Here is a 24,454-nt window from a genome sequence, read left to right on the forward strand (position 1 = left end):
GGAGAAATCGTTCCAAGCTCCTCCAGGACCACTACACTCCTCCCCATTTTGTAGGAGGGCGTCCCAGCCCGTAAAGTTAATACAATGCGACAAACTATAATATACAAATACTAAAAAGTTAAGACCCAGCAGGGCCTATCTTACATACATACACATGCATTCACGTAATAATAAAGCTTTAAACATTAATGTCTCTATAATAATAAAAATCACAATTAAACAGTTCATATCACACAGTCACTCATTATCCGCGTCGTCTCGGATCACCACGAGGTCCCTCGTTGTTAATATCTACCAAGTGGTCCAACGTTGATACATCTGGATAGGCTCTGCTCAGTACATTTAAGACATCAGGACTATCTGCTCCCAATTCAGGTAAGTTCAGTTAAGTACATCCGGGCTACGAGTCTCGGCTATAGCATAACTGGTTCAAATCGGTCCCCTCAACTAAGGTCCAAAGAACACCCTAAAATTTCTGAAAACTAGGCCCGTCAGCAAGGCGACATCCTGTCCCCTAGCTGCGGCGACTCTCCGGTACATTTCTCCGATGTGCCTGGGGCCCATCGGCGCTTCAACACCACAAGGAAACTCGGGACTATCCGACTCGACCAGCAGTCGGTCCATAGGAATAGCTCTAACTCCCGACAACTGAATCGCGGACATCTCCGCGATCCGACCTCCAACTCCAAAAAATACGGGTCGACCGACCCCACCCAGAGTCTCACCTGCTCCGTTCCACCTGAAGTCACGGACAAAGATAGGTACCAGGATGGAAACGAACATCCCGTCCAACAGTACAAGGCAATCTTTGGTAGGGACGCGGCCCAAAGGGTCGTACGCGGTCCCCCTCAAAACCAGTATCGTCCCTGTACTGAACGACGCCTGGCGGAAGAACTCCGCCAGCACAAACCTCTGGCACCTCTGAGTGGATGGACCGGAATAGTCCACTCCGATCTCCCCTAACACAAGGTTCCTGTTTCTACACACTCCCACAACGCGGGCTACATCTGCTTGCAGAATCAAGTCCGCCAACCCAGGGGGAATCCCCTGGGCTACAACCCAATGCGGATTTCCTACCTCCGAGAGAGGTTCCTCTCGGAAATCATAAGTCACACATCTTTTCCTCGGCGGAGCTTCCGCCCTCAAAGACAAACTCATCAACTTCCTTAGACATCACTTACGAACCTACAAAGACAGGTAAGGTTATCAAACTTATGTCTAACGTACTAATTCATGAACAAGTCTACCCTAATCTGATGTAAACCTAACTAAGACTTGCACATGCTTCCGCACCCCTGCGGGAACCTAACTGCTCTAACTAACCAGTGTCGACTCTGACGGGACTACAATCGGGGCAGATATATTGAGGTACAGACTTAGCATAATCCTCACTTATACCCACACACCCTGGGTGAAACCAGTCCCGACAATTGTCGCACTGCACCATCATTCCCTTGGGATTAGACTGTAGACAAACACAATACTTCTTAGTCTTAGTTCCCCTAGTGGCTCTAGGTCTCTTGGGCGATTGGGGTTGTTTAGTTTGGTCTAATCTTTCCCTAACCCGTTTTCGAGTACCCATATATAGACCTACTGACTCCGCTGGTTTGGGGCTAACTTTTGAGTGACCCCCACTCCCAGGCTCTCAGGACTTAATCCTGAGTCTGCGGACCCCAGCGGTGTTACCACGTCATGAACAAGGGAACTATCCCCATCTGGGGCTACAGACTGTCCGGGCAACTTATTTTGTAGTTTATTAACCATTTAGGGAGTTGCCTGGACTCGCACATTTTATGCTTGTCATTGTGCATGACCTTGACCTCGCGCCAAGATTTTACAACAAATATTGGGTCTGATTTCGTTTCTATTATTATCCCAGGACCCCTCCATACTGACTCTACCTTTTTTTCCCGCATTGCAGCGCCAGTAAACCAAATCTCCGACCTTGAATTTACTGGTACGGACCTTAATGTCATTGCTTTTTGCGCGACTTTTAGTTTTCCGCGGGCAATATCGTGCGCTCTCTGAACATTGTCTTCTAGATCACGTACATACTTATCCACCTCACCCTCCTTCCCATTTTGAAAAGACGTGGAAGGCGGTGGGGCGAACATCAAGGTTGCTGGTATATTTACTTCTCTACCCAGCATGAGACGATTTGGGGTATACCCAGTATGGCGGTTTACCGCGGAATGCAACGCTCCAGCCAATGGGCCTAAGTACTTATCGGAACTGAGGGTGATCTGAGCAGTGTGCGCGGGAATCCGCACTCCGCGGACTGAAACCGCATCGAGTACTGGTACTGACTCATCAACACTCATAGCAAATATAGTGTCAATGCCCTTGACCCTTAAAGTACCGGCTTCACATGAAATCTATACACCATGCTTATGCAGGAAATCTATGCCTAAGAGCATCTCATCCTGCAGAGAACTAATATAGATCGGGTGTACAAAGTCATAATCCCCGATGCGTATATTAAGACAACCGAGGTACTGAGCGGTCATACCAGCTCCCTCGCCAGCCAACCTAACATTAGTGTCACTTTATACTTCGGGCTGCGGCCTCAAAGACTTATAAACGTCACTAGATATTATTGATATGTCGGCTGTGGTATTGATTGTCGCTCGCATCTGTTGGCTTCCAATCTGTATCGGGATACGCCAAGCCCCCGAACCAACGACCTGACTACCGTACCTGACTGACGGGATAACATAGGTCGCGTTTACATTCGGCTCAGAGAACTTGACTTTAGTCTCATGTTTTGATGCGCAATGTCTGTCCTTTTCCTCGCTATTTACTGACTTAAGGCAAGGCTTAGGGGACCCGATCTACGCCGTCGCTGGCGGATCGGGCAATCGCGTAACAAATGTCCTGGCTCTTGACACTCAAAGCATATAATAGGTTTCGTCGCGCGAGAGCGGCCCCTACTCGGTGACGGAACCCTCGAGGATCCTCGCTCGGGACTTGATTTTCGGGTGCGTTCCTCCTAGTCACTGGAGTAATGTCTATTACCTGCATCCTAATCCGGTGACTCGGAGCGGTCCCTACTAGCGCGGCGATCAGAACGGTCTCTGCTGGCACGGCGAGGACGGTCCTCGCTAGCACGATGAAGACTGTCTCTGCTGGCACGATCTGGGGAACGGTCCTCGCTGGCACGATAAGGACGGTCCCTGCTGGCACGATTAGTGCGGTCCCTCGACTCTGAGCGCTCTCTGCGTGCCACGTAAAAATCTTGGCACTCAGAGTCTGACCGGGCGCGATAAAAACCTGTACTTGGTGACTGACTTCAGTCTCTGGAAAGCGATCTAACTGCCCTCGGCCGGCGGGCTAAAGCTCTACGGCTAAGTTGAAACGTCTTGACCCTCTTAATTGCCTCCTCGAGAGTCCTCGGGGGATAATTAATCAACTGTTGCCCCGCCTCGCCATCATTACACCCAAGAGCAAAACGGACGATTATTTGCTCCTGGAAAACCTCTGGCGAGGTGCAGCCACCGAACGCTTTCTGGGCAGTGTCCATTACCCTGTCCCCCCATTGCTCGATGGCTTCGTCTGGCTGATCGAATTAAATTCCAGCTGTGAGGCGGCTCTAAGGGAAGTCTTACCGAATCGCTCTTCCATCCGGAGAACGACCTCACGGAAACTTAATAGAGCACCTCGTCGCCTGAGGATGTCAAAGTACTTAAATGCTGCCCCCTCCAACGTAAGACTTAGGGCAAACAGAGAGTCGGGATCGCTCCACTGATGGTACTCGGCAATGGTAGAAAACTTCGAGAAAAACGGACCCCATTCTACGTCCCTGTTATATCTCACCCCTTTGACCTCGGCCGGAATATTTCTACTAATAAAGCTACGGGTACCCGCGGGAAGTAAGCTAGGCAATAGGCTCTGGTACGCGGTGGTCATTAACGAATGACCCTGTCCTGCATTATGCAGACCCCCCTGACTGGGCATAAACGACGGACTCCCCCCTAATGCTACTGACTCCCCAACCAACTTACCATAGTGGCAAGCGCCCTGACCACTCGAGTTAGCAACACTAGGATGCGCGGACGCTACGGGCATTGTCGCGGAAGTACCCACTCGGGTGCACCATGCAACTTGACCCGGAACCGGTGGGCCCGTGCTGGGAAGCACTGGGTAATCAGTCCCCCCTGACACGAAAGAACCCAAAGTAATAGTACTCGGCAACCCCGAGACTAAACTGTCATTGCCAAGTGAGGATAGGGACTGACCTTGAGACATTTGTACACTAGGTCCCCCCACAGAGACAGGCATATACCCCCCGCTATGGGCGGTCACTACAGGGTTACTAACAGGCACCTGATGTCCGGGTAGTGCGCTAGGGACCCAAGGACTCTCCTGGCTACTAGTCACTACAGGGCTGCTAACAGGCATCTGATGTCCGGGTGGTGCGCTAGGGACCCAAGGACTCCCCTGGCTACTAGTCACTACTGGCTGACTGACCCTATTATCCTGCGTGGGTGGGGGTGACTTGGGCTGACTGGTCTTCATTAACCCAGCCAACATCTGAGTAATGTTACCTAACTGGTCCCCCATACTTGTCTCCATGGCACCTATATTAGATCCCATCGACCCCAGCTGTTTTGACACACTGGTCCCCAGGGCATCTATCTCGGACCCCATGGTCCCAAACTGCTGTGAGACATTGGCCCCAAGGGTATATATGCCCCCCTCAGGGCCCCCATATCGGATATCCTGACCAAAGGTATCCATTCTATCGTTCACCACGCCTTTATCCCGACCCAGGGTGTCCACCCTCTTATTAATAGTGTCCATTTCCCCCTGGATCCGGTCTACCGCTCCCTCCAGTATATGCGGACGTTCCTGGAGGAGGGAATAAAAAGCGGACCATCCGGGTGTTTCCCCTGGACCCTCCGAAATAGCTCCCTGTGTGAATGACATGTCCCCCTCCCAATACTGAGTGACATTATCCGGGGCACCCTCCCCCCCCCTTGGGCACAGGTGTACTCGCCACACCCGGGACAAACTTCACACTCTTAGTAGGCGGGACTTTCCCTGGGCTGCACTCTAACGGGGCACCTAATAGACCACTCCGGTCTCCCCCCACCGAACGAGCATACCAACCCCCCTCGGGTCTCAAAGCCCCTCTACCAAGACCGAACGAGCTAACCTCCCGGTCCATAACACCGGTCCTCAGATCACACAAAAGTACAGTAAACTTTATTGAAAATACATAAAAATCTCTCGAGGCTAATCCGCTAAGATTAAATAAAACAATAAACTAAAAACACAAAGGCGTTAACCCTATACAGTTACATAATAAAAAACAAAGTTGCAATAATCCAAGATGGCGACGGCACTAACACGTGGCTCGGCCGGCACCCCGCTGCCCAGACAATAAAAAAACCCTGGATCACAGCGTCAATATAGTATTTTCACCTGTATCTACATAATGCTACTGTGATGGCGGAATAAATAGGCAAATACAATGAGGTAAAATCCGCACTTTATTGCTTTAGTGGTCGCCAATAATTTGTAACAATTACGCAAACTTACAGAGGACAATGTAACACGTCTTTTCGGGTCGACGATCAACAGAGAAGAGGGTGACGATTACGTCACAGCCCGCATCACTTCCGGGCACGTGGTGTCGAGGTTACTAGAGAAATCGTTCCCAGCTCCTCCATGATCACTACATATTGTAATCAGACCAAAACTGTAGGAGGATTGATTGATTGATTGTATATTGTTTAACGTCCCTCTCGAGAATTTTTCAATCATATGGAGACGTCACCGTATGCCGGTGAAGGGCTTCAAATTTTGACCTGTACTCGGCACACAGGGCCATTGAGCAGTGAGGGATCTTTATCGTGCCAACGCCTGCCGCTGACAAGGGGCCTCAGTTTTTAAGGTCTCATCCGAAGGACCCGCAACTTTCACTTCAAAGTGCCGAGCGCATGGCGAAGGAACAGTTACTACCCATTTTCACGACTAGGTCAGTCGCGGCCGAGATACGAACTCACGATATCCCGATCACGGAGCGAGCGCTCTACCGACTGAGCTACCGTGAACGGTAACTGTAGGAGGAATAGCATTTTGAAAGAATTTCACAAAAATTTCTATTTTTAGTAACCACGGCAACACCATTTATCGAAATCAAAAACCGATACACAGATTTATGTATCTTAGTGTATTCTACTTGTGCGATAAGTTATACTGAAATCAGACCAAATATTGAAGGGGAGTGCTCAAACTTTTCAACATACTTTACAGATGATCCTGAATGATTTACAATGGCAAACATGTCTGATATATTTAGATGACATCATAGTATTTGGATCAAATTTTGAAGAACACTTAACAAGAGTAAAAGAGGTTTTGAATAGAATTAGGCATGCAGGTTTGAAACTTAAGCCAAACAAATGTCAGTTATTTCAAAAGGAAGTTTCATTCTTGGGGCATGTCATCAACAAAGATGGAGTGAAACCAAACACAGACAATATTGATAAAATCCTTAATTGGCCAGTTCCGAGAACACCGACTGAGGTGCGACAAGTCATAGGCATGGCGTCCTATTATAGAAAAATTATTAAAGATTTTGCAAGCATCGTAAGTCCCCTAGTTAACTTAACAAAGAAGAGCAGTACCTTTCTGTGGACTGACGAATGTCAAGAGGCTTTTCAATTTAATAAAGATCTTCTTACTGGACCAGAAATTATGAGTTTCCCAACAATGGATGGAGAGTTCATACTTGATACAGATGCAAGCAATGTCAGTATTGGAGCTGTGTTGAGTCAGATACAAGACGGACAAGAAAAGGTTATAGCCTATGCCAGCAGGGTCCTAAACAAAGCTGAAACTAATTATTGTGTCACAGATAAAGAACTACTTGCAGTACGATATTTCGTTGAATACTTTCGACAATATCTTTTAGGGAGAAAATTTAAAATCAGAACAGATCACCAAGCTTTGGTTTGGTTATTCAAAATTAAAGAACCCAAGGTTAGAATCGCCAGATGGATTGAAATACTTTCTTCTTATGATTTCTCCATTGAATACAGATCTGGCCATAAACATGGCAATGCAGATGCACTTTCCAGATGTCCCGACCCACGAAACTGCCAGTGCAAGGAAGATGTGGATACAACACTGAAGTGTGGTCCATGTAAAAAGTGCATAAAGAGAGATGAAGAAACTCCAGAACGTAAGAGATGGCCTGATACAAAAGACAAAATTATTAATACCGCTCGTGTAATCACTCGTAATCAAACGAAGTCAGAAGTCACATATTGGCAAGATGTTTGTCTTCCAGTGGATATGGCAAAATTACAAAAAGAAGACCCGGACTTGAAACTGATATATAACTCAAAAGAACTAGGACAAAGACTAGAAGAAAATCTTACTAAAAATGCTAGCCCTTGTTGTAGATACTATTGCAACATTTATAACTATAGTCCTGCTGGACACGTTATTACAGGTAACGTAAATATAGTTCGTAATGAGGACCTTAGATCACTTATTTTAAAAGGTCCTAAATATAGGGAACCCCGATCCTTCAACTGGCGTCAGAATTTCATAAATATTATGGATTCTGTTGAAAATTACGGCAGACGATGGGCTAGATATGAAAAAGAAGACATTGACACCTTGTCAGAATGGATTAAATGTATCATATCCATGTTAAAGTCACGTTTTAAAAGATTGAGGGGCAAAATGAAAACCATCTATCCTTCTGTGTTCAATAAACCAGAAGTGAAAAAAGAATTAGATAGATTACACGATCAGTACGTACTGGTTCCTGCCGACAAAGCAGGTAACAACCTTGTCTTCGTTTGTAAGGCTCATTATATTAATTGCATTTTAGAAGAACTTGGATTTAATTCTACGAGTGGTAATCCTACTTATACATATACTACTCTTTCTAAGGAAGAAATCCTTCAAAATCACCTGTCAGTTTTTAATACTTTTAATATTCCACAGAGCCAAAATGAATTTGAACTACCTTATATATATTGGATTCCGAAACTTCATAAGAATCCTTACAAACAAAGATACATTGCAGGTTCCAGTAAATGTTCAACCAAGCCTCTTTCGTTACTTCTCACTAAAATATTGACAGTAGTGAAGGAAAAACTTCAAGAGTACTGTACAACTATATATTCAAGAAGTGGTGTAAATCAGATGTGGATACTTAAAAATTCTAAAGAACTTTTGGACAATTTGAAATCACAAGACTTTACAAAAATCAACAGCATAAAAACTTACGACTTTTCAACTTTATACACAACAATTCCGCACGACAAATTAAAATCCAGGCTTTTTGATATCATTGACAGCTGCTTCTTCAACAAAAATGGAACTCGTAAGTTTACTTACCTCGTCATTGGTCATTTGAAAAATTATTTTGTTAAAACAGATTCTGATTGTACACATAAGTACTCTGAAGTTGACATCAAGAAGATGCTTGAGTTTCTGATTGATAATATCTATGTGGTTTTTGGAGACCAGGTATTCCAACAATCTATTGGAATTCCCATGGGTACAAATTGCGCTCCGTTATTAGCAGACTTATTTTTATATTCATATGAAGCAGAATTTATGCAAAATCTTTTGCGTGAAAAGAAAAAAACACTTGTTGTGGCCTTCAACTCGACATTTAGATATATCGACGACGTATTGTCAATTAATAATGATAATTTCCATTCCTACGTCGACACGATATATCCTGGTGAGCTTGAGATAAAAGATACCACAGAGTCCAACACATCTGCTTCATACTTGGATATTTTACTTGAAAAAGACACAAATGGTAATCTAACAACCAACCTATATGATAAACGTGATGACTTTAACTTTTCTATCGTCAACTTCCCTTACTTATGCAGCAATATACCTTCATCACCTGCATACGGAGTATTTATATCTCAGTTGATTCGATACGCAAGAGCATGCTCTACGTATGAACAATTTCTTAAACGAGGTAAATTATTGACAAGCAAGTTGATGAAACAAGAATATCAACAGTCTCGTTTAAAGTCATCATTTCGTAAATTCTATGGTCGATACAATGACCTTGTCAGCAAATACAATTTATCATTGAATGAAATGCTGACTGACGTTTTTCATACCAATTCTTACTCCATTATTTATACACTGAATTGACTACGGATTTTTTCCGTTATTTCCTGATTATGACAATGAGCACACGGCGGGTGTGACCGGTCAGCAGGGGATGCTCACTCCTCCATGGCACCTGATCCCACCTCTGATGTTTCGGAGGTCCGTGTTTGCTCTGCTCTTGTTTTGTATATTTGTTTAATGGACGATGAGATTGAATACTGTTCGTTATTTCCATATCCTTATTGGGACTCAATCCAACTATTAGATGGAATTTTATATAAGAAATTTGTCTCTAACAATGGAGATTTGCAGTACTTACAGTTAATATTACCTCATACTTTACGAGACCAGGTACTTCATCAAATGCACAATTCCATTGTCTCAGGACATCTAGGACAAAGGAAAACCACTGCAAAAACAAGAAGATTATTTCACTGGTATGATATGCAAACAGATATAAATCTATGGATACAGATATGTCATGAATGTCAATTGAACAAGATTACAACCAAGCCGCCAAGAGGACCCTTAGGAGATATGAGTGTTGGCGCACCAATGGATAGATTATCAATAGATATACTTGGTCCCTTACCCAGAACGCCACGAGGAAATAAATATATATTAGTTGTAACGGACTTCTTTAGTAAATGGGTGGAAATACTTCCAGTTCATGACCAGACAGCTCAGACTTGTGCAGATAAGATACTCAATGAAGTTATTGCTCGATTTGGTTGCCCACAATCTATTCACAGTGATCAAGGTCGTAATTTTGAAAGTGATTTGTTTCAAGAGCTATGCTACAGGTTAGAAATTAAAAAGACAAGAACGACCCCTCGAAATCCACAAGCAAATGGTTTTGTCGAACGTTTCAACAGAACACTGATTAGTATAATTAAATCTTATATCAAGGGAAAACAAACAGATTGGGATCAGAACTTAAGATGTCTTGCTCCTGCCTACAGAAGTACACCACAAGAATCGACGAAATTTACGCCAAACATAGCTATGTTAGGAAGAGAAGTCAAACTTCCTCTTGAAGTCGTATTTGACTTCTCCAAAGAAACAGAAAATTTTTCTTCATGTGCCGATTATAATTATAACCTTAGACAGAGTATGTACCAGGCAAGTCAAATTGTTAAGAAAAACCTAGGAAACTCTCTGCGAGTGCAAAAGGATAGATATGATAAACGATCTAACTTGAATCAATATGAAGTTGGTGACCTGGTTGCTATTCTGTTAGAAAGTCCAAATACTGAACTGGAGAGTCACAAGCTGCAGCCGAGATACTTTGGCCCTTGCTTGGTGCTACAAAAGGTTCATGATTTATTATACCGAGTGCAGACAGTCGAACGATCAAATATCAAGATTGTACATCACAACAAAATGAAACCATACCATGGTGAAAGAATGTCATGGATGATGACCGCTTTGAAGAAATTTCAGAAGTCGATAGGAATTTTATCCACCTGATCCCACCTCTGATGTTTCGGAGGTCCGTGTTTGCTCTCCTCTTATTTTGTATATTTGTTTAATGGACGTTGAAATTGAATACTGTTCGTTATTTCCATATCCTTATCCACAATTATCAGAAATTAATGATTATCCAAAGATGTTTCTAACTTAAATTTGCTGATTTTTCTTCTTGACACATATTATACCACTTTACCTTAAAGATGAAAGGATTTTATTCAATTCCAAAAACCTTTGTTTTCCAAGCAAATTTCATGAGCTACATATAATCCATACCATTTTCTACACATCCACAGACTTGCTCCCCACAGATTTGATCGATTGAACTGCTTAGCTGAATGCACCATGTACATATGTATCTATTAATTAGATTTATACCTGAATAAAGAAATAAAGCAACTTTCAAATAAAGAAGAGATATTAAACATATTTATACTAAATTATTTTAGTAAATAAACCTGAAACAATATTTTTACTCCGACTGAGAATTAAGGATGAATGTGTGAATGAACGGCTGATTTAAAAAAAAAAAATCTTTTGATATGTACTCTAAGTATAAAGTTCTAAAAAATTAAATACATTTATGTACATAATATTTTTATTCCAGGATCATATCGTGAAACAGACTACTTCTACGGGCTGGCAAGGGATCTTACATAATGAGAATATAAATTCATTCTCACCTAATATTTATCTGTAATTTTGCAGTTTCATCATGGATGTGGCCAAGGCCGAAAAGAAGGGGAGAGTGTTTCAGTGCACGCTTTGTGATTTTAAACAGATTAAAAAGTATGCTATTAAGCATTTTCTGAAATGTCACGTGCCTAGGGAGGAATTTCCTTTTACATGTAAATCCTGTGACTTTGTGGCGCTGACGGAGAAGGAACTTTTGCCCCATGGTAGATGGTATGGCCCGCATAAGGGAACAGATGTTCCAGTGGAGGTTATTCGTGCGGCTGAACCTTTTACCTGGAAGGATGACCTCTTAGTCAGATGGGAACAGGCAGCTTCACTGGCGTACTGGATGAATTTAAGTTCCAAGAAAGAGAAGATGGCTGAGGACAAAATGGTCCCACTGTCCAGACTTCTGGAGGAGGTGGCGGAATTAGTTCCCCCTACGCCAGCGATGAGCCCCTCTCCAGAAGTGGTGGACATTTTACCCCAACTGTTGGGAGAGGAGGAGCAAGAACTAGGGGCGGAGAAGGCGGATCTGATAGGGGCACTTAAGGACCTACAAGCTGAGGTGAAGAGGCAAGGCGACCGGCAGATAGAGGCCATAGAGGAGCAAACCGTAGCGGTCAGGGAATTGACAAAGACCTTGACGGACTATTTTCATATAAGCGGCCCAAAGAGGGGGTTTACACCTCAGCCGGAGGATAGACCTTCGACACCCATCCGAGCAAGGTCACCCAAGAGGCCTGCGTTCCGGGGCCGAGGATGGTATCGGCCTCGCCTCATTACCAGAGGCAGTGCTCCACCGTACCGAAGGAACCTGAAGGAAGAAAGACGCCAGGAAAGGACAACCCGTGCCGAGACATTATTCAGAAAGTCAAGATGAAGGTCCAACTCTCCAGTAAAGAAGAAGGTCAAGTCAACAATAGTTAGGTGCGATAAGAAATAGGTTTTTATATGTTAAGGGGTTTTAATGTTAGTTTGGGATGGGGGTGGATTTTAGAACATTGTATATTGGCATTAATGCTTTCATGTTGATGCTTTGTAGGGTGGCTAACAACTAGGTATTTGTGACTTTATATATTTGTAAGTACAGATTTTATTTGATGAATATTGTCTACACATTTGTCTACATTATTTAGGATCATTTGAATTAAATACATATATTTGATCTGTTAGAGCACTGCCTATGTCTGGAAACTGAATGTTTGAATTATTTTTTTTAGATATTGTGGATTGAAATAATCTGTTGATAAATAGAGAATTGTATATTCCCTATATTTTTGGTTACTAATTGTCCGTAAAATTAGAAGTACTTATGTCGGTTGTACAATGACGATTGGCTCCGCAAATTTTAGGTGTTAGATGACGATTAATCACATGGGGTTTAATGCTGTCCTTATGTCGTTTTTTTTAGCATAATATACACCTTTTTGAGAGTACATGTGATAAGTTTTGTTGGCATGGGTATGCATGTCTTTAGTTACCATGGGATGGCTTTTGTTGCTGTGGGTACAGAAGTGATATTTATTTTATTTGACATGAATCGTTTTAGATGTCGCAATTATGTGTCTTGTCCGATTTATCATTTTGAGAATATGTGATGTATGTGAGTGTATCATCAATTAATTATTTTTGCCTTGTTTACACTATTTGAATTTAGTTTACATCATGTGTGAGTGTGGATGGATGTATGTGACTTCTTTATTATTTTATACATAGTATATGGTGAGAATGTGATGTAATATTGTTTTGCGAGTGTGAATGTCTTTGTCTTTATATGTGTGTTGTATTGTGAATGTATGGTGTACATGGGGACATGAACGTTTAAAAGAGGGGGCAGTGTAGTGTATGTCACCCTCCCTTTTAATTTTTATGTATTGTAGTTAGGGAAGTTGAGTTAAATTATTTATACCATATACAGTTAGCAGAACCGCTAGCGTTACAGTGTTAAAGAAAAAAGTATGTCAATCAATACCCGAGTGTTCAGTAAAAAAAGTTTGTCAAGTGTAACCTTGAAAATTGCGTCAAACATAAATTAGTATTTATCCTTCTTCGAGTTGACTTATCTTCTGAAGCCTTATTAATCTAATAATCAATTATTATAAACATACACTCCATGACAATTTTGATCAACTCCCGATCAATCAAAATTAGAATTTATGTAAAAAAGAGCTGAAAAAAAGTACAGCCATTTTCAATATCACACTTCATCAATCCACGATTCCATATCACGATCGAACGATGTTGTATGTATAACTGGAGTACTAGTTCTTCAATCGGATTTAGTTTCAGATAAAATATTAGTTATAGTTATTCATCTTAAAGTTGAGAAATATAAAAAGGTTATTATTATTTATTTTAATTCAGTTCAAATCCATGTAAATGGTACATGACATATATAAACATACATAACATTCATGTATATGTACAAAGGGGAAGAAGGTAAGAGTAATTAAGCCTGACAAAAGAGAACAGCTCACACTTTTATTAGCTCACCTGAGCTGAAAGCTCAAGTGAGCTTTTCTGATCACTTTTTGTCCGGCGTCCGTCTGTCTGTCTGTAAACTTTTCACATTTTCGACTTCTTCTCAAGAACCACTGGGCCAATTTCAACCAAACTTGCTACAAAGTATCCTTGGGTGAAGAGGATTCAAGTTTGTTCAAATGAAGGACCAAGCCCTTATTCAAGGGAAGATAATTGGGAATTAAGGAAAATTTGGTGGGATGTTTTAAAAATATTCTTCTCAAGAACCACTGTGCCAGAAAAGATGAAACGTATGGGGAAACATCCTCAGTTAGTGTAGATTCAAGTTTGTTCAAATCATGACCCCCGGGGGGTAGGGCGTGACCAAAATTGCCGACCAAGGTTTTACATAGAAATATATTCGAAAATTCTTTAAAAATCTTCTCCTCAAGAATGACAAAGCCATAATTGATCATATTTATATGGAAGCATGCTCAGGTAGTGTAGATTCAAGTTTGTTCAAATCATGACCCCCAGGATTAGGCGGGGCCAAATTGGCCGACCAAAGTTTCAAAAGATAGATATAGGAAAATTCTTTAAAAATAATTTTCTAAAAATTAGCAAATCCATGATTGGTCATGGGACTACTTTTAAAAGCCATTTTCTACTTTTTCCTACCCTTAGTCTCAGGTGAGCGATGTGGCCCATGGGCCTCGTGTTTTTATTAATAAATACACAGAATCTACATCATTTTGACACATGACTTCAAAAAAACCTTTATGGATAAGAAAAAAAAACTTTAGTTAGGATCCCTGACCTGTACCAAAAAAAGGTTATCTATAAGGTTATAAACTGTGTCAATACCTTATCCCCCATCCCTCCCCTCCAAACACACAAAGCAATTTCTGTTGACAATTGTTTACCATACATCTTTTATGTGATAGTTTCTAAACAGACACTCTTAAACAAAAAAATCATTAAAGTGATAAATGGTGTTATTTTATACGTCCGGGAGATGTTGACCTGGGTACTTCGCGCGCTTTTTCATCACGTGCACATATGACCAAGTCGAAGTGTGTAGATCTAATTGCAAGATGGACGACAGAACTCTCGTTATCATTGTGGCATGCATTGTATCGGTGCACAATGCACCTGTAGCAAGGAGGGTGTTGACATGTTACTGGCCGGACTGTCGAGAAGTCCGGGTAAATGTGACGGAAGTCCGTGAGGTGTCTTGGGGACATCCTGTGGACTTAGCAGGGTGATTGTTTTCGTGGACCCTGCCGTGATCAAGATTCGAGATCTTCGTGGTCGTATTATGATTTTTACAAAATTTAAAACGCATGTACATTAGATTTCGACCCCCCTTTTTTGGACAGTAAATCATGAATCCGCCACCTAATGAAGTATCATTTCAAAACCAGTCCCCCGTCATCACTTAACAAGTGGCTTACTTAACAAGTGGAATCAATAGCCCTTAACGTTCAGAAGTTATGGCCAAGGCTAAAGTTTTTTTTAAAAATAGGTCAAACTCCAAGTCAAGGTCATAGGGTCAAGTTCTCGTTATCAAATGAAAGGTCTTGTCACAAGAGTTAAATATGTAAAGTATAAAAGCATTAGCCCTAACTATTAAAAAGTTACGGTCAATGCTTGCATTTTTTTAAAGTAGGCCAGTATCAAAGGTCAAGTTCAAAGGGTAACAATTCTTGGTATACAATAAAAGGTCTTCTCACAAGGATTACACATAAGAAGTGTGAAAGCCCTATCCCTTACTGTTCAAAAGTAATGGTCAAGGTTAAAGTTTTTTCACAAGTAAGGAAATCTACATGGTCAAGGTAAAAGGGTCAAGGTTGTTGGTATCCAGTGAAAGGTCTTTCAACAAACATTACATATGTGAAGAATAAATGTCCTGGTGTCTACTGTTCAAAAGTTATGGTCAACGTACAATGTCTTATAAAATAGGTCAAACTCCAAGGTCAAGGCGTTATTGTAATCAAATGAAAGGTCTTGTGATAAAGATCAAATATGTTAAGTATGAAAGCACTATCCCTAATCTTTAAAAGTAAGGGTCAAGGTTTGCTTTTTTAAATAGGTCAATCTCAAGGTCAAAGGGTCAAAGTTCTTGATATCCAATGAAGGGTCTTCTCATAAGGATTACATATATGAAGTATGAAAGCCCTCACCTTTACCGTTCAAAAGTTATGGCCAAGGTTAAAGTTTTCCTTACAAGTACAGAAATTTACACGGTCAACGTCAAAGGGTCAAGGTTGTTTGCATCCAGTGAAAAGTCTTTCAACAAACATAACATATGTGAAGTATAAATGTCCTGGTGTCTACTGTTCAAAAGTTATGGCCAACGTACAATTTTAAAATTTTCATATAAAGTGGGTCAAACTCCAAAGTCAAGGGAAAATTTTGGGTACCCAGAGAAGGTCTTTTCACATGGAATACACATCTTAATAATAAAAGTCATAGCTCCACTAAATCAAAAGTTATGGACGAGGTTCAAGTTTTTGCGGACAAACAGAGAGACAGACAAACAGACAGACGGACACGACAAAAACTATATACCCCCGAAACTTCGTTTACGAGGGCATAAAAATGGGATTGAAAATAAACGAAAGCTCATTTAGAACAATTTGCCAACAATATTTATACAGGCAGAAACTTTCCACAGAGCCGTTGAAAGAAGTGATCCCTACGAAACCGAAACATGGTCGACCCACACGTCTTGGTGATAAACTGGATGAAACCGAAACATGGTCGACCCACACGTCTTGGTGATAAACTGGATAAAACTATCTGATAACATAAATGATTTGAGAGAGGCAAGCGGTGTTATTATTACCATCATAGTGCAGAGCGTCGAGAGAGATGTATTTCTGAGCGAAGATACGTCCCTCTTGGACACTATCAGTCTAACTCGCGAATGGGCAAGATCTATAATTGAGAGAAAACGAAAAGCTACTAAGGATGTGAAACATCTTCCTGACGATTTTGAAATAATAAAACAACATATTTGGATAGAATCCATAAGAACATTGAAGAACATGACATTCCGGCTTCTTTAATTATCAACTGGAACCAAACCGGTAATTTGTTTTGTCGATTAACGAAATGAATTTTGTTGTTGATGACGTTAATACTTTATGAAACAAACACTAATTTGTAATAATTGGTGTAATAAGGGTTGAAAATGGTCCCAGCGAGAGTGGACATGGAGGAAAGGGGCTCAAACTGGTTGGAAGAGGGGACAAGCGACAAATAACGGCTTTACCCGCCTCAACTCTATTTGGCGTACTTTAACCAACCAAGTGTACCCCCCCCCCCCCTCTCAGCTTAAATATGCCGGCAAAATCGAGCAGTGTCATCCCCAAAGTCGACTTTCCTGATTCGTGGCACAAAACTCACTCCGAATCTTTTTGAAGTAATGACACCACAATGCTTCAATATGTCGAAAAAAATCATCTTATATTGAAGTCATTAGAGAGGGACTTGAACTCTCGCGTCTCAATCAACAAGCGCTTGCTTTTAAAGCCCATCGCAATGAAGCCTTGCTCGATTTGTTTGCTGTATTTGTTTAAAAAAACATCACATCAGCATCACATTTGAGTGTTGGAGTTGTTACTAAAAATAGAAATTTCTGTAAAATGCTACTTCTCTTACAGATTTGGTCCGATTTCAATATATACCTTGGCACACAAGTAGACTACACTAAGATACACAATTCTGTTTGTCAGTTTTTGACATTATAGCCTTTATCAAAATGCTACTCCGAATACAGTTTCATTCTAATGAATAATATAATGTGACATGCAAGTAAATTACACTATGAACATAAAGAGACTTATTCAAGGATCATTATTCTATTTATTGCTGTTGTAAAGTTTCAATTCAAGACTGCTCAAATACTTTTTCTTCTGAAGCTTTAAGTAGAGCTTCAGTCTCGACAGAGACTTCTGGTTTGATTCGGGCATTCACAAGCATGGGGATATCTGCAATTAGCTAGATTTGTCGAGATCACTGAAGAGAGGAGACAATAACTAACTGAATAAATTGAACATTGTTTTAAAATGTATCAAATTTAGTATCTTTATAATCAATTATGCAAAAAAATCACAATTTTTGTTTATTTTCTGCTTTTGTACAATCTAATTAAGCAGCGGATATAACATCTAATTTTAATTAGATTGGCTTTTGTACTACACTGTATGTAAACAACTATAAATTTAGATCAACTTTAAAGTAATCTTTAGACCACGTCCTTTGCTCATTGAGTTTTCGAATTTCACTTTTGGGGGTACCGCCATATGAGCTTCAATAACTCAAAAATTATTAGACAAAATCAAATGAGATTTTTGTTGTATTTTTTTGAAAGATGATAGTAAAAAGGAATACTGAAAAAAATTGAAAGAAAAATTAATTAAATCACCTCAAAAGTTTACCCTGCGTTTCTTTTTCCTTTCAGTATACATTGATATCAAAAAGTTGCGACAAAAATTAATAATAGGGATAGTTGCGAATCCAAAAAAGAAACAAAAGGGTCCTGTTCCTTAGAGATAAACAGTGCCTTGTTATACCTTTGCCAATTTTATCTGAAACATTCAGAAGAATGTTGAAGGTTTGAAAGTCTTCTCCAGTTATTTCAAAAAATCCATATTGGTGACTGGAAAACAAATGAAAGACGTCTGTGCCCTCACAGATATTCAATTCTTCTGTACAAAGACTGTGTCTTACATCTATTAAAGAGTCTGGTGGGGGTTTTAAAATCACCAACAAAGCAGTCACTATGTGTGTAAAAAAGCTGAGAAGATCAGGCGGATCTGATGTAAATGCAGGAAGAGCTGCTGTTAAAACCTCTCTGGAATCTGCATCCACATTTCCTGCAAAGTCAAAGTGTATATCTCAATCCATCATTCATTTTAAAATCTTGATACATTGTGTAGTATTCTTTTACAAAAAGGGGGGTGTAGGGGGTAATTGACACCCGCCTTAAAACACATTAAAGGTAGACATTAAAAATAAATTAAATAAATAAAATGGAAACGTGTACTTTCATAAACGTAAAATCATCTGATGTATGTTTGTTTGCATATGCGTATTTGTTGTGTGTGTGTGTGTGTGGGGGGGGGGGGGGGGTTCTATGCCTATGTTTTGCAAGTGGTTAATTAATGAGAAACGAAAATAAGGCCTATTTTTTCGCATTAAATGACTCTCTCTCTCACACATACAATGAATTGAGTTTTTAAACTAGCTTTTGTTATAGTGTCTCAAAACGGTTTTACCAACCAAGTTCACGAATCACTAGCCATTTTCTGTTTTCAAATCGTGTTGAAAATTCCATCTGATATTATGAACATGGATGAAAATAAATTTCCTGATATTCAACAAGGTGTGTTTTAATTAGGTTTAACTATGTATGGCTTTGATGAGTTTTCTACATTTCAGTTCCTCTTGTTAAAATGATTTTCAAAATTGCTTTTTTACCATTCAACAAATTATTAAAGTAAACTAAAGACTTTAAGAGATTATACCACCAGCAATAAATTATCCCTCGATGGTCAATTAATATTAATATATATTTTTCAGGTCATGCTCCTTTCATTGCAAAGAAAAATGGGAAATGCATTGCGTTTTCAACTAGAAATTAATTCTGTAGAAAGTGTGACCTTGCAACAAAGAAGGGATGCAGTGTGGAAGACCATGATTGTAGAAAGAACTGGGAAGGTAGTTCGAAGGCTATGGAAGCAGATATGTGTATTTCCATGTTGAAAAATCGGGAGAGAGATGATGTAAGTTGTGTAACTATTATAATGGACAACAACTCAACAACAATTTCCAGAGCCCGTGTAGAAGTGCAACCTGACCTACAATAGCAATGTGACAGAAATCACCTTTTCAAGAACTTTACCAATAAACTATATGATCTCAGGAAAGCAAAGCTCACACCAAAAACAATTGCACACTTGTCGAAATGTTTTCTATACTGTGTATCTTAACATCAGGAAGATGCGGGTGAAATGGCACTGGGTAAACATGCGTTTGGAGACCATTCTTGTTGTTCATGGTGTGGATATTTACAGAACCTACTAAGTACAATCCCAAAAACCTTTCCTACAGCAGGTACCTTTGTGATGAAAATTTAATGACTTCCGTTATGGATTTGCTGAACAAATACGCGAGTGAAGCTGATAAGTTAACCCATTTAGGTAGTTTTCAACCTAACGGGAGTCTAAACAATACAGTTTCCGGCAAGGCACCTAAATCCAACTTCTACTCTGGGTCACAGAGCAATGACTATCTAGTTGCAGCTGCCATTGCCCCAAAAAACCTGGGTTATGGATACGTTTCTGAGAGTTAATATTTAAAAATAAATTAAAATAGATCCACAATTACATGACAATTGCATTTTGTTTTTTTTTGCTCTACTGGTAAGAGACCAGAAGAGCTTGTGCCATAGTAATGCGTCCGGCGTCTGTCCGTAAACAATTTTTTTAAATGCTACTCCTCCTGCAGATTTGGTCTAATTTCAATATAACTTGGCACACAAGTAGACTATACTAGGTTACATAATTCTCTGTATCGGTTTTTGGTTTCGATGAACGATGTTGCCGTGGTTACTAAAAATAGAAATTTCTGTGAAATTTTTTCAAAATGTTATTCCTCCTACAGTGTTGGTCTGATTTCAGTATAACTTGGCACACAAGTAGAATACACTAAGATACATAATTCTGTGTATCTGTTTTTGATTTCGATGAACGGTGTTGCCGTGGTTACTAAAAATAGAAATTTCTGTCAAATTCTTTCAAAATGCTACTCCTCCTAAAGTTATGATCTGATTTCATTATAAGTTGGCAAAAAGTAAAATACACTAAGATACATAATTCTGTGTACAATGTATCGGTTTTTGATTTCGATGAACGATGTTGCCGTGGTTACTAAAAATAGAAATGTCTGTGAAATTCTTTCAAAATGCTACTTCTCCTACAGCTTTGATCTGATTTCAATATAAGTTGGCACACAAGTAGACTACACTAAGATAGATTATGTGCATCGGATTTTGATTTCGAGGAAAGGTGTTGCCGTGGTTACTAAAAATAAAAATCTCTGAAATTCTTTCAAAATGCTACTCCTCCTACAGTTTTGGTTGATTTCAGTATAACTTGGCAAACACTTAGATACATAATCTGTGTATCGGTTTTAGATTTCAATGAATGATGTTGCCGTGTTACTAAAAATAGAAATATATGCAAAATTGTTTCAAAATGCTACACCTTTTTGTCTGATTTCAGTATAACTTGGCACACAAGTAGAATACTCTAGGATACATAATTCTGTTTATTGAATTTTAATTTTGCTGAACGATGTTGCCCTGGTTACTAAAAATAGAAATGTCTGTAAAATTGTTTCAAAATGGTACTCCTCCTACAGTTTTGGTCTGATTTCAGTATAATTTGGCACACAAGGACATTTTTTATCTGGAAACTCTAGTCTTGACTCAGTTATAACAGGACGTAAACAATTCATGCGCACGCAACTTTCCAGATAAACGTGTTTTGCAGCGGAGTCTGTACTCGCAGTATGGAAGTTATTTTGATGTAATACTTTTTGGACGAAAAAGACAATGACATGACAGTATACCTTGCGAGAAATTTAACAATTGCTGCCTTGCTGAATCATAACCGAATTATCCCAAGGATAACCAACTATGCCGAAAATATTGTGCGATTGTTTGATGCAGCATTATTTAGATCGCATTTTCGGGTAACACCAGCTGTGTTTGACATTATACTTCGTGAAGTGCAAGGCTATATCGTATCAAAGCATCGCGGGGGAACAGAGCAGATCTAGCCAAGCAAACAGTTACTTATTTTTCTTGCATATATGGCAAGTCAAGAATCTTTGAGGGAAATAAGTGTGCAGTTTGGAGTTGGGATCAAGACGGTCCACGACGTGGTCAAATCCATATCAAACGCCATAAACACTCACTTAATAAGAGTAAGTAATTAAACGTGAAAGGATGGTCAAAGACCATGGCTACAGCCTGCAAGTAACCTAAAGCGGATATCTGTATACTGTAAATGAAAATTACAATGATATTGATAATTTCAAGATGTTTTTATTTTCTATAAAAATCTCATTGTTATGAGTAGTTAGGGGTTACTGCACAGTCACTGACGTCATACAGTCATAGGTCAATAAAAAGGTCACAGTCACTGACGTCATAGGTCAACAAGGTCACAGGCATTAACAGTCACGTGTTGAACCCAGGTCACCTAGGTCATCTGATAAGGTCAAGATTAAGTCACGTGTTGAAACACAACCCAGGTCACCTGATAAGGTCAGTATTAACAGTCACCTATTGAAACCCAAGGTCACAGTTAATAAAGTCACGTGTTATAAATCTAGCACAGGTCCCAGTCACAGACCCACACCCATAAAACGTCAACAAAGAGAACACGGTCACTCTTTTATCAATCACGTTGAAAAAAAAACATGACAAATGCTATATAATATGAGTAAAACATACTAAAAAAAAACAAAACCTCTCAAGTCTAAGAATGAATACACATCTGGAAAACGTATGCAAATAGCTACCTGTAAGTACCCTTTTCATCTTTACATCCAATACCTTTTAATTTAGATTCCATTTAAAAGACACATAATAATAAATCAAATCAATTTGAAATTTAAGAAAAATTTATTCCATACAACATAGTTATATATATATATTTATATATATTATATATACAATATAAAGATAGAAATTCAAAAACATGAAAATAAAAAACAATGTTATGTTACTTGCAATATAACACCAACCTCTGATTATTATCTTCTTTAACTATAACATCCACAACTACACTCGTAATAACATTCCCGTATCTAAAATCATAAGATTTGTCACATTTTCTTTAAATAATCCTTTACATAAGTTAAAAGCATCGAACTCTGTAGTAAGTCTACCCTCATGTTGTCCACCAACTCATTAAGAACCGTCATTTCCTCCATGAGAGGATATCCACTCTGACTCAATCTATCGACCTCCCCAGTCGAAACTGCCCCATCAAAATCCAAAGCTGGAGAATAATAAGGTTCAACCGGACCCTCCAGACAACACGCCCTACTTATTGATGCTTCTAAAGGTATACTAGAACAAGGATCCTCTGATAATGTTTCTGTTTGGATGTTGTCAAACGTAACAACAGGAAGAAGAGGCATCTCTTTGGACGATTTATCAAACGGTATTGCCTTTACACACCTGTTTTCACTCACTCCTCTTTGTGAATCATCGCATCGCACAGTAGTAATCCTTCTAGAAGCTGTGGAAACTGGTGCTGTGGTTGAAACCATTCTTTGTTCCAGTCTCTTCATTTTTTCCGAACAAGTCTCTCTGTACAAAAAAAATCATAGTTAAAGGAGAGACAATACACACGTATACAAAAGAGGTAAACTTGCATAATACCGTGACACATGAAATTATAATTAAAAAATACCTCAACGTTATCAAGGCCTCTTTGTGATCCTTATTTAACTTTCTCCTTTTAAACTCCACTTCAATAGAATCTTCTGATTCTTCCAATTTTCTTTTTCTTCCATTGGGGACAGAGTTTAAGCTAAACTTCTCCCCTAACTGCAGCCATTCTTCCTCAAAATCTTTGAACTGTCTAGAGGATTCCCCAGTTGGCTTTTCTAGTCTATAAAATAATTTAAAAAACATAATTAAAAAAACGACTTTTATGGTTTTTCTTGTCTATAAAATGATTTTTTAAAACATCTTTTACCAAGAACGTCTTAATAGAAAAAAAAGAAAGATAACTCTATTAACTTTAATCTCAGAATACAAGAGTTACTAGAAATTATTCTTTGTAAGAATTTCTGATAAGCTTACAAATATTACAAAAAAAAAGAAAAAACTAAGCAAAAAATTTTTCGTGAATTTTTTTTTTATAATTTTCATTAAACAAGAGGCCCATGGGCCTTATAGGTCACCTGAGCATTATGCAACAACTTTACAGCGATTTAATTTGATTATTGTTTTAAGCAAGATGCTATGGCATTCACAATTTTGAAAGAGGCACCATTTGATCATCATAACAATACACTTAGCAGTTGCTTAGTTTGTTTACTTAATACCCATAGGCAGGGTGTGGGAACAAAAAATGCATTTCAAGTAATCAGTTATATTCAGCAATAATCAGTAATGCCCCACATGAACCCCTGACCCTTAGGCCTAGATCCACACATTGCACAATTTTTGAAAAGGCACCATTGCTTTTCAAAAATATTTGATTAATACCAAGGAGCAGATCTCGAACATTTCATCCAGTTTTAGTATATAAGTACATCTCCCCCCTCTGGAAGATTAGGGTCCTGACTGACAGTGCCACTAAGCAACCTACACAAGAACCAATGACTGACAGTGCCACTAAACCACCTACACAAGAACCAATCACTGACAGTGCCACTAAACCACCTACACAAGAACCAATCACTGACAGTGCCACTAAGCTGCCTACACAAGAACCAATCAGTGACAGTGCCACTAAACCACCTACACAAGAACCAATCAGTGACAGTGCCACTAAGCCGCCCCCACTAGAGCCAATGACTGACAGTGCCACTAAGCCGCCTCCACTAGAGCCAATCACTGACAGTGCCACCAGACCGCCTACACAAGAACCAATCACAGACAGTGCCACTAAGCCGCCTCCACTAGAACCAATCACTGACAGTACCA

The 24,454-nt window shown here is 39.7% G+C and overlaps 2 protein-coding genes and 1 pseudogene across 2 annotated transcripts; 1 reads left to right on the forward strand and 2 right to left on the reverse strand.

The window, feature by feature from the left end:
• Positions 1–447: 447 nt before the first annotated feature.
• Positions 448–1,158, reverse strand: LOC134242317 (uncharacterized). Its single transcript, XM_062724394.1, has one exon. It carries the CDS (start codon positions 1,156–1,158, stop codon positions 448–450), a length of 711 nt encoding a protein of 236 aa, XP_062580378.1.
• A 1,864-nt stretch (positions 1,159–3,022) lies between these two features.
• LOC134242320 (uncharacterized) lies at positions 3,023–3,520 on the reverse strand. Its single transcript, XM_062724396.1, has 2 exons — positions 3,343–3,520; positions 3,023–3,249 (listed from the first exon to the last, which is right to left on the reverse strand). Exons 1-2 carry the CDS (start codon positions 3,518–3,520, stop codon positions 3,023–3,025), a joined length of 405 nt encoding a protein of 134 aa, XP_062580380.1.
• Positions 3,521–21,294: 17,774 nt separating this feature from the next.
• The window catches only part of LOC134242319 (putative nuclease HARBI1), a 29,729-nt pseudogene continuing 26,569 nt past the window's right edge, over positions 21,295–24,454 (forward strand).

Source organism: Saccostrea cucullata, unplaced genomic scaffold (assembly GCF_032062105.1).
Source record: "Saccostrea cucullata isolate Sc308-1 unplaced genomic scaffold, CSIRO_AGI_Scuc_v1 ctg2733, whole genome shotgun sequence".
NCBI lineage: Eukaryota > Metazoa > Mollusca > Bivalvia > Ostreida > Ostreidae > Saccostrea > Saccostrea cuccullata.

Bases quoted from the DNA above. Each gene is read 5' to 3' on its own strand.
- LOC134242320 (XM_062724396.1), bottom strand. From the start codon at position 3,520: ATGGACACTGCCCAGAAAGCGTTCGGTGGCTGCACCTCGCCAGAGGTT. The intron at 3,250-3,342 runs GTAGAGCTTTAG...GCGCCCGGTCAG, and splicing joins CAAGACGTTTCAACTTAGCC to ACTCTGAGTGCCAAGATTTT.
- LOC134242317 (XM_062724394.1), bottom strand. From the start codon at position 1,158: ATGAGTTTGTCTTTGAGGGCGGAAGCTCCGCCGAGGAAAAGATGTGTG.